At 40.4% G+C, this 13276-nt stretch overlaps 1 protein-coding gene across 1 annotated transcript; it reads right to left on the minus strand.

Moving 5' to 3' along the window:
- Positions 1-3601: 3601 nt before the first annotated feature.
- On the minus strand, positions 3602-11300 carry LOC139308271 (tropomyosin alpha-1 chain-like). The gene is made up of 4 exons (XM_070931768.1): positions 10813-11300; positions 6352-6430; positions 5067-5127; positions 3602-4002 (listed from the first exon to the last, which is right to left on the minus strand). The coding sequence occupies exons 1-4, from the start codon at positions 11212-11214 to the stop codon at positions 3876-3878; spliced, it is 669 nt and encodes a 222-aa protein (XP_070787869.1). The 5' UTR covers positions 11215-11300; the 3' UTR covers positions 3602-3875.
- Between the last annotated feature and the right edge of the window lie 1976 nt (positions 11301-13276).

The raw sequence follows: 13276 nt of genomic DNA on the forward strand, positions 1-13276 counted from the left end.
GTGCACAGATAAACTTCCAAGTGGCCTCAACAGCTCTCAGAGTGAGTGATAACGACCAGATGACTGCAAAGAAATACAATCTTTACACACACACACACACACACACACACTACAGACAGAGAGTGACAAAGAGAGACAGAGACACAGAGAGAGACAAAGAGAGACAGACAGACAGACCATCCTTTCAGAACCTATCCTTCCATCCCTCCACCATCCAGTCTCAACTGATAAAGCTTCTTGGATGAGAAGCAAAACATTTTCTTCATCAACGAATAAACAGTCCAGTTGCCTTTTGAATAAAGCACCTTTGAGATAACTATGACTTGGATGACTGAGAATCTCCGCAGAATCTCCCCATCACATACTCCATCCAGGGGAGAGATCATAGTTCCCTTTTCCATGCTAAGGGCCAGCAGGCCTAAACTCATAACGTACTCCTGGAAAAGATCCAGATCCAGGCCCATGGGTATTAGTGTCACGTTTCCCCTCAGTTTTCAATCTCTCAACACAGAACTTTTTTCAAAAGTGAATCTTTGAAGTGTTCCTTATTATCAGATTGGTAGTATGGATTGAAAAAAGAAAAGTTGGTTTCACTTTTTGTGTTTTTGTGTTTTGTGTTTAGAGGTAGATGTTTAGGGGTAGTATTTAATGACATTTCTGCAGCTTTCCTAAATGTTTGTTAAATTCTCTTTGAACCTAGGTAACCGTCACCACATTCCCTGCAAAGCACAGAAAAGGAGTAGAAATAGTAAGTGAAAGAAATCAATAACATGAGATATGAGGAAAAAGGGGCTCCAATTATAACTTTTTTGTACCAAAACCTCTTTTCTATCCTTGCAAACTCATCCTTGATTCTACTACAACAGGGGTGTTAAACTCACATTGTCATGGTGGCATCACATGACGTCCCAGGACTTTTTTTCCCTTTGCTAAACCGGGCGTGGGCATGGCCAGCGTGTGACACATCCGCATTGTTTAAATCAGGTTTCCCCAACCTTGGCAACTTTTAAGATGTATGGACTTCAACTCCCAGAATTCCTCAGCCAGCCATTCAAAAAACCATCTCTTACAGATAGTTCTCGATTTATGACCACAACTGACGTCAAAATTTCTGTTGCTAAGTGAAACAGTTGTGGCTTTTGCCCCATTTTATGACCTTTCTGGCCACTGCAGTGATATGGTTGTTAAGTGAATCTGGCTTCTTCATTGACTTTGCTTGTCAGAAAGTTGCAAAAGGTGATCACATGACCTCAGGACACAGCAACCGTCATAAATTATGAGCTAAGCATCTGAATTTTGATCACATGACCATGGGGATCCTGTAACAGTGCTAGGTGTGAAAAAGTCATGAGTCACTTTTTTCAGTGCTGTTGCAACTTCGAACAGTCACTAAACGGATAGTTGTAAGTCAAGAACAACCTGTACTTGCTATATTTCTTTCACCATTTGAACATCTTAAAAGATCTTAATCTGTTTTCCCACCATAAAAGAGGGAAAAAAAGAATATAATTTCCAATTAAGCTCCTGGTTACCTAATTTTTTAATATATTCTACTTCAGAGCTCTAAAGAAGGTTACTAAAGGAGACCACAAGGAGTGAGCCTCTTAATAAGGAATTAAATCTATATTCCTTCATCTTCACTCAGAAAGCTCAAACTGCCCAAGGAGCTGCTGATACAGTTCCACAGAGGAATTATTGAGTCTGTCATCTGCACCTCCATAACTGTCTGGTTTGGCTCTGCAACCCAACAAGACAGACACAGACTTCAGTGGATAATTAGAACTGCAGAAAAAACAATTGCTACCAACCTGCCTTCCATTGAGGACCTGTATACTACAGGAGTCAAAAAGAGGGCTGTGAAAATATTTACAGACCCCTCACATCCTGGACATAAACTGTTTCAACTCCTACCCTCAAAACGACACTATAGAGCACTGCACACCAGAACAACTAGACACAAGGACAGTTTTTCCCTGAACGCCATCACTCTGCTAAACAAATAATTCCCTCAACACTGTCAAACTATTTACTAAGTCTGCACTACTATTAATCTTCTGATCATTCCCATCACCCATCTCCTTCCACTTATGACTGCATGACTGTAACTTTGTTGCTTGTATCCTTACGATTTATATTAATATTGTTTCCTGATTGTTATTTGTTATTTGTACCCTATGACTATCATTAAGTGTTGTACCTTATGATTCTTGATGAACGTATCTTTCTTTTATGTACACTGAGAGCATATGCACCAAAGACAAATTCCTTGTATATCCAATCACACTCGGCCAATAAAAAACTCTGTTCTGTTCTGTTCTGTTCTATTCTATTCTATTCTTGGGGAAAATGATACTTTTATTTATTTATTTATTTATTTATTAAATTTTTATACCGCCCCCTCTCCCGAAGGACTCGGGGCGGTGAACAGCCAAAATTAAAAACACACAATACAAATATTAAAATACATTAAAACAAAATTAAATTATCTTAGGCTTCTCCAATTTAAAACCCCGTTACCCATAAAATTCACCCAATTAAAAATTTTTTTAACCCAGCCCGGCTTGCTGAAATAAAAAAGTCTTCAGGGCCCGGCGGAAGGTCCGGAGGTCCGGGATTAGTCGTATCCCTGGGGGTAGCTCATTCCAGAGGGCGGGTGCCCCCACAGAGAAGGCTCTTCCCCGGGGGGTCGCCAGCCGACATTGCCTGGCAGACAGCACCCTGAGGAGACCCTCTCTGTGGGAGCGTGTTGGCCGGTGGGAGGTTATCGGAGGCAGAAGGTGGTCTCGTAAATAACTGGTCCTAAGCCATGGAGCGCTTTGAAGATGAGAACCAACACCTTGAAGCGCACTCGGAAGACCACTGGAAGCCAATGCAGCTCGCGCAGGAGAGGTGTCACGTGGGAGCGCCATGCCGCCCCCATAAGTACCCGCGCGGCCGCATTCTGCACCAGTTGGAGCCTCCGAGTGCTCCTCAAGGGGAGCCCCATGTAGAGAGCATTGCAGTAGTCAAGGCGGGAAGTAACGAGGGCATGAGTGACCGTGCATAGGGAGTCCCGATCCAGAAAGGGGCGCAACTGGCGTATCAGGCGAACCTGATAGAAAGCCCCCCTGGCCATGGCCGTCAAATGCTCTTCTAAGGACAGCCGTGCGTCCAGGAGGACACCCAACTTACGCGCCCTCTCCGTGGGGGCCAATGTCTCGCCCCCAATAGTCAGTGATGGCACCAGCTGACTATATCGGGACGCCGGCAGCCACAGCCACTCAGTCTTGGAGGGATTGAGTCGGAGCCTGTTCCTCCCCATCCAGACCCGCACCGCCTCCAGGCACCGGGACATCACTTCAAGGGCATCGTTGGGGTGGTCTGGGGCGGAGATACTATTAGCTTGTATCAACTTTCCACATTTTCAGGCATGTGTTTATATGTATTTATGGGGTGTTGCTTTTCTTCCCATCATGGCTAGCAGTTAGCAGATGTTGAAACTGAGACCTCCTGCATGATCAAAGCATCTTGGTCTTCTGAACATTAACACGAGAAGCCACCAAACCATCAGAAAGCAAAGAAAGTTGTACCCAATTTGACATTCACCAGGTACAGGTTACTATTATCATAATCAAAATTGAACTTTATTTGCCAAGTTCTGTGTAACAGTGCAATGTAATACAAGCTCTAGCAAATCCACTGCTGTGGCCAAAATTTCAGTTATCACAGTCGATAAATGTCCACGTCTGGCATCAGAATCAGGTTTCTGTCCTAACAGGGCGCAGCTCAGAAGTCTCCAAAACCCACATGCAGAAGAAGGAGTATGGTTATGCAGATGAAGTAGGGTGAGAGTTGACATGTGCGCACCACCCAAACTTGGCAGTGTCCAAAATGGACTAGAGGAGGAGGGCAGCAAGGAGAAGTGGGAGAAGGACCATAGAAGACCCGAGGAGAAGGCCTCCCTTGGAGCGCTCAAGAGGTTTATGTTTCATAAGCTGATCCTCCAGATGCTGAATCTCCTTTCTGTGGAAAGAGAACATTGTCGCATTAGAAGAATATTTTTTAAACATTTGCACTCAGGACCTCTTCCCGCCTTTAAAAATTACGGAGGATTCCAAAAGAGCTTTGGTTTCTATGGGTTATAGTTATCCGTATTTTCTGCATTAAGAAATGTAGAATATTTACTTATGTATAAAGTTCAATGTAAAATCCATTAGCTTTTAACATAAATAAAATATTTTTAATGACAAAAACATTGTATTTTTAATAATCTATATATATAAAAATGGCTCTGTGTGTGTGTGTTTGTGTGTATAACTCTGGAACACCTCGAGCAATTTCAACCAAACTTGGTACACAGATGACTTACCCTCTGGAAAAAAATACTGTGGGGTAAGACACCCCTAACACTCCTCAGGGTGGGTGTTCTGTTAAGATACAGCCTGTTGTGCCTTAAAATGGCTTCTACTGTACTGCCTTAAAATGGCTTCTACTGTACAGCACAGTGGAGTTGCCATGGTAACGGCTTCCCAGTACTCCACAAGGGGGTTCCCTCTGGTAAGGGGGAAAATCCAACATTAGAAATTACGTTTGGTCCAGACATTTTCAACAAGGCTTTGATTATTCCTGTCTAATAGAGAATTGGGATAAATAAATACCTGGGCAACGCCAGGTTATCAGCTAGTGCAAAATAATAATGACAAAGTGACACTGTTTTAATTTTTTGCAAATATTTTCAATGTCTGGCAAATAATTCTGAATTTGTGGACCCCCAAAGAGTCTTGGTGAACTTTGAATTTATGATTGCCAATTTATGCCAACTGTAGTAAGAAATAGATTAATAGGTAAATGGAATGGTGACCAGGCTATTCAAGAAAGTTAGCCATGGTCGCTAAGAAAGGAACTTACCCATCTGGAGACAATCTGCCTCAGAACACCTGAGACTAAAAAGAGAACCGAGGAACATTACCCTCTTACCTGGTTCTACATTTCCTGGAATCACCTAGTTGTCTACTTGAGAATTCCCAGCTTGGAAATTCTTCAAAATTTAAAGGTGAATATATAGAATCATAATTTTGTGTTCTTACTGTTGTTGATCCTTCATCTGTTGTAAGTTGGAGAGTTGTTCCTTAAGATGTTTAATCTCCTCTAAAGAAAGGAACCAAGAGTAACGGATTATCTTCTGCTTCCTAAACTAAGTTTATATTGCAGTATCTTTCCTTACTCTCTAAAATGTCTTTCCTTTATATTCAAACATGACTTAAGAGTTTTCTTGATACTATTGAAAAGTTGGGCTTAAACACTTCCCCTCCAAACTTTCACACAGCATATCCAAGATACCATAGTGCCCCTTAAGCATCTGATAAATTGACCCAGCGATTAGAGATCTGAAGAGATACAATTCAGTTTTGGTGCCCCCAAAGTCAAATGATACTGGAGCCTTTCCAAGTTATTAATATCAAGCTGGAACAGGTAAACATCAGACTACAGTTCTACTAAAAAAAAAAAGATGGGCTTAGCTCTTAGATCATTTCTGATTTGCCAAGTATATCAAGGGCAACCAATGTAGGGCTCTGACTTTGATTGTCCAAGAAAAGTCAGTCTCCTTAAAGAGATGCTATAAGACTGGGGATCAAAAAAGGAGTTGATTAGAGAAAGGGAAATAAAGGGAAAACAAGAGAAGGTTGCAAATTGCACACATACACAAAATTCTTATTAAAGTGGACACCATCAGCTAAGCTAAACTAGTTACTGTGGGGTCCTTGGTGACTTCTAAGCTTGGTTGTTTTCTTGCAGATATTTCACTACCCAACTATATAACATCATCAGTGCTAATGAATAAAATATATTAAAACCAGGTTTTAATGAGGTGAAGGGAAGGTACCTTGCAACTATATTTTCTCCATTGACTAAAAAAGTGTGTTGATGAATTTTGTCTTCATAAAGAGCCCAACAACGGTGCGGATTCAGAAAATGACACGAATTCCAGAACAGCAATAGCAATAGCACTTAAACATATATACTGCTTCACAGTGCTTTACAGCCCTCTCTAAGCGGTTTAGAGTTAGCATATTGCCCCCAATAATCTGGGTGCTCGGAAAGGATGGAAGGCTGAGTCAACCTTGAGCCGATGAGAATCGAACTCCTGACAGTGCAGAGTTAGCTTGTAATACTACATTCTAACCACTCCGCCACCACAGCTCTACTGTCTTGTATGACTCAAATTACTGATGAAAATGTCACTTGGGGGCAGTCAAATTGTGTTCTAAGCAGGGACAAAGCTTTCCCCATTGTCTTAATCTACTCGCTATGAGTTCTCTTCCAAAATTCAACCTATTATCACCCACCCTGCTCCCCATTGGTCCACCTCACCTTCAGCAACTTTGTTTTTCTCCATTTCTCGCAGGACAGCTTCCTTCATTTGGGATGTGGCATTTTTTTCCACACTTTTCTAGATGGAGACCAAAAGGAAAGATATCTGTCAATTCCAACATTGTTGTGTTGAACCTTCTCTTTAAGACAAGATTAGTGTCCTAAAGTCTAATAGTGCTGTCATGTGCAAGCCACAAGTATTCCCTATAGGAGCAAATATGGGAGTTGAAGAAACAAGAGAGAAAGAGTATTAACACTTTTGAATTCATACTAGACTCAAGACCTTCCCTCTTAAGAGGGGCTTCTATGCTTTATAGCAGGGGTGAAATGCTCCTGGTTCGGACTGGATCGCTTGATCCGGTAGCAATGGAAGCGGGTGGTTCAGAGAACCAGTAGCAAAAATCCCTGCCCCCGCCATGCCCAGCTGAGTCACGCAATCATCAGAGGCTTTTTTTTTAATTTTTAAAAGCATTTTCTCTACAACCTCTTTGGCCGAAAAAATGCTTTTAAAAGTAAAAAAAAGCCTCTGATGATCACGCAGATCAGCTGGGATGGTCAGAGGCTTTTAAAAGCATTTTTTTTCTACATCCTCTTCGGCTGAAGAGGTTGTAGAAAAAAATGCTTTTAAAAGCCTCTGACCATCCCAGCTGAGTTGCCTGATCATCAGAGGCTTTTAAAAGAAAAAAAAAGCCTCTGCCAATCAGGCAACTCAGCTGGGATCTTCAGAGGCTTTTAAAAGCATTTTTTTTACAACTTCTTCGGCGAAGAGGTTGTAGAAAAAATGGTTTTAAAAGTAAAAAGAAAAAAAAGTTGGCCACGCCCACCCAGTCACATTACCCCCACCACCACCAAGTCATGCCCACAGAACCGGCAGTAACAAATTTTACATTTCACCACTGGTTTATAGATGCTATAAAGCTTACTGACCCAGAAGCAGCTTCATGCAACAAATGGAAACCAGTTGCATAGCATTTATAGCACAATGGTAATACTTCCCCCCCCCCCCAAGTTTTTTATTTTTTCATTTTTTTACAGACATATCAATGCGTGAACAGTACGGTACCTGAATGTCTTACATTTTAGTACAAATAAATTAATATTCATCGTATTTACTACGTTTGACAAGCTTATATAATTATGTTAAGTTATAATCTTTCATTATTTAGTTATTCAATATTTCAATATGTTATTTTTATGCCAATCACCATATTATTCAAGCATACTTAATAATGCCATCATTCAAATTCTTTCCCCTCTTGTTATTACTTCACTTTATTAGATAAAAATGTGTATTCCATTAATCCCCCTCTCTCTAGCTTGCATCCCTATTCTAATTTTTAATTATGCCACTATTATATTTTTAAAATATACCCTTTCTTTCAAGTATTTTGGATGTCTATGGAAATTCTTAGTCATCAGGTCATGGTGGTCTCAAAGCAGGGGTGAAATGCTCCTGGTTCGGACCAGATTGCTTGATCTGGTAGCAATGGAGGCGGGTGGTTCAGAGAACCGGTAGCAAAAATCCCTGCCCCCTCCCCCATGCCCAGCTGAGCCACACAATCATCAGAGGCTTTTTTTACTTTTCAAAGCATTTTTTCTACAACCTCTTCAGCCGAAAAAATGCTTTTAAAAGTAAAAAAAAAAGCCTCTGATGATCGCGCGGCTCAGCTGGGATCGTCAAAGGCTTTTCAAAGCATTTTTTCTACAACCTCTTCAGAGGTTGTAGAAAAAATGCTTTCAAAAGGCTCTGACAATCCCAGCTGAGTTGCCTGATCAGCAGAGGCTTTTCTTCTTTTAAATGCCTCTGCCGATCAGGCAACTCAGCTGGGATCGTCAGAGTCTTTTGAAAGCATTTTTTTACAACCTCTTCGCCAAAGAGGTTGTAGAAAAAATGGTTTTAAAGGTAAAAAAAAATGGCCATGCCCACCCAGTCACATTACCCCACCAGCACCAAACCATGCCCACCGGAACCGGTAGTAACAAATTTTAGATTTCACCACTGTCTCAAAGGTGCTTTTTCCAAAGCCAACTGGGCTTTCTTTGTTTTTGTTTTTCCTTGAAAACATTTTCAAGGGAAAAAAAAGAAAAAGCCCAGTTGCCTTTGGAAAAATCACCATTGAGACAGTCTAAGTATTTCGGTTCTTGGAATTCTGAATGAGAAAATGGCCTGAGAGGTTTCTCGGGAAGTTATTACACATTACATGCCTGGCAGAGCTGGTTTTCCAGTGTTCATAAAGGACAGCTGAAGATTCACTTTTTTGAAATATCTGTTCAGGAAAACTCTATGTGTCTGTCTGTCTGTCTGTCTGTGTGAGTGAGAGGGACAAAATGGAATTTTTTCAGATACCAAGAGGCCCAGAGGTTGTTTACTTGACCTTCCCTTCTACATATGCCTATTCTCCCTGCGATGACTGACTCAGTATAATTAATTTCACCATTGTTTTAAACCTACTGAAGTTTGTACCAGGAACATTTTGACAGAGCAACTCAAATTGCTCTGCTGCATTCTTGAAATTATGCTTGAAATCTGCCTGCCTGCCTATCTATCTCTGTATGCTTTCATTTATTTTCTAACATTTCTAACCTATCTCAATCTTAGAGAATTCTTGATGGTATATGAAGAAACCAAGAGTGAAAGAGAAAGAAAAAAAATTCAAACCATTATAAAAACAATCATTTAGGGCAAATAAAGTTGATTTTGTTACCGTGAATGGATTTTTGTCAATCTATTAAATGTTTTACCATTTAAAGTTGTCTAACAGAGAACTTCCTCTGTGGCCAGAATCCCCAATTTGGTAGGGTTCCCCAATCACTTCCATGGCCTCATCTCAGAAAAATAAGCTATCTTCTAATAGACTGAAAGAATCTCAGATTGGAGGGATCTGCTTTATGCTCAAGAGTTTCCTTTGTGTTGCTTCTTGGATTATTAATTTAGCCTACAACTGTAAGTCTACAGTCAACAATTCGCAACTGATAGCTGGAGATAAGCATTGTTTCTTGTTAATCATTGATTAGGTTCAGCAGTTAGATGGATGTTATTGTTTTTGTCAAATGAAACCATTTCCACTTTTTATTTAGTTCTTACAATTTGTTTTATCCTTTTTACAAATTAATCCAACCATTAAAAGTGCTTACAATATACTGGAAAAAGAGACAGACTGGTGGTAAATATTGGAAACTTATTTGCCAGAAAATTTATTACGTAAAATCTGAGATATATCATTTCATTATTTTTGCTGTCTTTTTAAAATTCCTGCCAACAGACTAGTTGCCTGAAATGATTCCATCTAAAAGGTGGGCCAGCCATTTTTTAATCAAGTATTGTAATAATCAAAAATAATGATAAGTTTATTTAATTAATAAGACCATCACGCCAAAAGATTCAAACTGCCTTACAGGATTAAAACATTATGAAAAAAAAAATGCAAACACTATAGGAAATCAAGGCGGGACAGGAAGATATAAATCAGTTCCAGATAGCCATCAAATTTTCCTGTTTTGACTTTTGCAGTTTTCCTTGCATGGATCCTTGGCCCTGCTATGCCTGCTTATCAACTCATAAGATAGGAGCCTAGAGGTTAAGTCAGAATTAGATAACCTGGTACCCTCCAGATATTTTCGACTGCAAGTCCCAGCCAGCAGGACAAATCTAGCCATTGCTATTGAAAACGACCAGAGAGAACAACTGAAATTTGGGAAGCCTACATACACTTAATTTTCTTAGATTTTGGGGGGACCAGGCACACATTATTAGCCTGCCCTAATTGAATGTATGTGTGTGTGTGGGGGGGGGGGGTGATATGTATGTGTGTGTCAGATGGGGCTTTAGTGCATTGTTGGCTGGACTGCCATCTTGTTCATGTTCTTTTTGTTGTTCTTATTTTACTTTATTTTTATTTGATTTGATTGTTGGTTGGTTATATTGTGACTCACCCAGCATTGTCTGGACTGCCTGGGGAGGCTCCTAAATTAATCAAGTCAAGTCATGTCTGGGAAAGGCTCTTAAAATTAGTCAAGCCAAGCCAAGCTAAACTTTAATAAACTAAACTATGGATTAGTATGCACAATATCCTCAGCTTGCTAATAGGATCGTGTTAGAATTTGCCAATAATAGTAGTAATAGTAGTAGTAGTAGTAGTAATACTAATAATACTAATACTAATAATACTAATACTAATACCAATAATACCTACTAATAATACTAATAATACTAATACTAATAAATGATTTTAATTTGGTTTTAATGGGGTTTTAAAATTGGTTTTAAAATAAGAGTTTTAAATTCGGCCTATGATTTAATTATTTTAATCTGCTTTTAAATTCTATTTTGTACATTGTTTTTATTATGGCTGTTCACCGCCCTGAGTCCTTCGGGAGAAGGGCGGTATATAAATAAAATAAATTAAATTGAAATAAATAAATAAATAATACTAATACTAATGATCGATTAGACTGCTTTACCAGATGTTCCTGACAGGAGCCCCAGTCCACCCTAGCCTTCACCAGGCTCCGGTTAGCGGCCTCCAGGTCGGCTCGCAGTCCATCTCTTTCGACCCTCGCCTTCTCCAGGTCGCTCCCCGTCTCTTCCACGCGCTTCTCCATGGAGCCCAGGCTAGCCCGCATCTGGGAAGTTTGGTTCTGCAACTCCGCTTTGCATTCCTTCAGCTGGTTAACCGGGTCCGAATAGAGATGCTGCAGGTACAAACTTAGGAAAACGAGCCATAGGAGGAAAGGGATGGCAAAGAGGATCGCGCAGCAAATCCTCAATTTCATGCCCGTGTAACAAGTCGCATCCTTTTGCTCAGCCTGCAGTTTAGCCTTCGGGGACAGGGGCCCGCAGACGTCCGGGATCTGTTTACCCATCGAAAGAGAAATCGGCGGAAATCCCAAGCAAAAACGCTCTCTCTCTCTCTGTGTTTGGAGCCAGAGGAGACGCGCCAAAGCTAAACCGAGGGAGAAACGAAAGTGAGCGCAAATCACATTCTGAGGGGGGAGGAGGGCGATTGGGATGTCGCGGGAGGGAAAGGGGGAGGAGATGCGTGGGAGAGATGGCGACTGTTCTCCTTTGGAGATGGGCCACCTGGTGCTGCTGAGGTTTTGGCACCGCAGTGCCCACTTTTCCCAGGTGGAGTGGCATACAGCATAGTGCAAAAGGTTCAGGGGCACCACGACTGCACTCCAGAAAGGGTAGAAGAGCAACTCCGAATGTAATTAAAATGCCTTATTTTAATGCTTGCTTTAAGGAAAACGTGTATATGTAGGCTTCATTATGTATAAGAAAATGTACATTTTATATTATGTGTATAAGAAATAAAACTGGAAAACTTTTCCCCCCCAAAAAAAAATAATAATTCTGATTTCCAGGGGCCAACCCAGAAGTATTGAGCAGACCTACATAATTTAGGATGGAAAGAGGGAAGGGCAAGTTAAAATGGCTTTTGGGTGAAAGGGTCTGGATCAAATTTATTCCAAAGGTCTTGAAGCAAATGGTTTTCCCCCCAAAAAATCAAAATCACTACGAGACAAAGTACAAGGAGACACAATATTCAAGTTATCAATGTAGACTGGAGAGGACACAATGATTTCTTTTGATCCTGAGCTGATACAGGTAGTCCTCAACGTGCGACACAATTGAGCCCAACATTTCTGTTGCTAAAGAGACATTTGTTAAGTGAGCATTGCCCCATTTTACGACCTTTCTTGCCACAGTTGTTAAGTGAATCACTGCAGTTGATAAGTTAGTAACCCGGTTGTGAAGTGAATCTGGCTTCCCCATTGATTTTGCTTGTGAGAAGGTCGCAAAAGGATCACATGACACTGGGACACTGCAACAGTCATAAATATGAACTAGTTGCCAAGCGTTTGAATTTTGATCTCACAATCATGGTAATGTGGATAAAAGAAAGGAATCATACAGAGTCAGATATATGGGCTCTGGAGGACCCTCTCTATTCACATTGTTATAGGGGGAAGACGTGCTTAGATACATAAACTTTGAGAGAACCTCTGTATTCACATTATTATAAGATAGAAAAGTGCTTGTTGGAAATTACATTAACAAACAGTTAAACCTCATTAAGTGGTAATATATCTTCTGATAAGACCTGGATGTCACGAAAGGACCGCCATATGGAAAACATCTGAGTGACCTCACTATGAATGACACAAAGACATATATGTTACAAAGTTACTTAATCCAATAAATTTACCCAAGGACAGCAGTAACTCTCCCATTAACAACTACAAGCACTTAAGAAAAGTTGTGTGGCTAAGATAATTTTATAAACTAAAATTAATGGTTTAAGTAATTAGATGAACATATTATCCAATGTATGTAACCATATAGGGAAAATCGGATGTATGATCTCATGTTAACCATATATGGAAAATGTATGATCTCACTGAATCCTTTGTCTTAGAAATGTATAAAACCAGTTGTATCAGAGTTCTCTCCTTGTTCAAAGCTTCAGGTACAAAACTGGCTCTGAACCTTGCGCAATAAAACTGTCTCTGGCTGACCCAGGAATGTTGTTTGGTCTCATCATTCCACAACACAACGGTCATAAATATGAACTAGTTGCCAAGCGTTTGAATTTTGATCTCACAATCATGGAGATGCTGCAAAGGTCATAACTGTGAAAAATGGTCATAAGTCACATTTTTCAGTTGTCCAGATCCTTCAGTTTGTCCCCCAATCCTATATCGTTGCCTTCATTTTTTTTCTTTCAACAAGAAATAGAGAAGTTTGTTTTTGTTCTGTTGAAATTCATGTTGCAAGTTTCGACCCAGTGTTTCTGCTGGTCACAGTCCTCTTGAATCGTGATAATGTCCCCTTCAAATTTGCTAAAACTGTTTCTAGCTCTCATCCACTCATGTATAAATATGTCAAACAGCCTGGAAGAGGGTCCAGTGGTAGGGCCCTTGG

Source organism: Pituophis catenifer, unplaced genomic scaffold (assembly GCF_029215685.1).
Source record: "Pituophis catenifer annectens isolate HBS135680 unplaced genomic scaffold, rPitCat1.0.hap2 SCAF_1, whole genome shotgun sequence".
Taxonomy (NCBI): domain Eukaryota; kingdom Metazoa; phylum Chordata; class Lepidosauria; order Squamata; family Colubridae; genus Pituophis; species Pituophis catenifer.

Excerpts from the sequence above, each read along its gene's own strand:
- LOC139308271 (XM_070931768.1), bottom strand. The coding sequence starts at position 11,214 with ATGGGTAAACAGATCCCGGACGTCTGCGGGCCCCTGTCCCCGAAGGCT. Across the intron at positions 5,128-6,351 it reads GAAAAACAAAGTTGCTGAAG|AGGAGATTAAACATCTTAAG; the intron begins GTGAGGTGGACC and ends TCCTTTCTTTAG. Across the intron at positions 4,003-5,066 it reads CAGATGAAGGATCAACAACA|AAAGGAGATTCAGCATCTGG; the intron begins GTAAGAACACAA and ends CTCTTTCCACAG.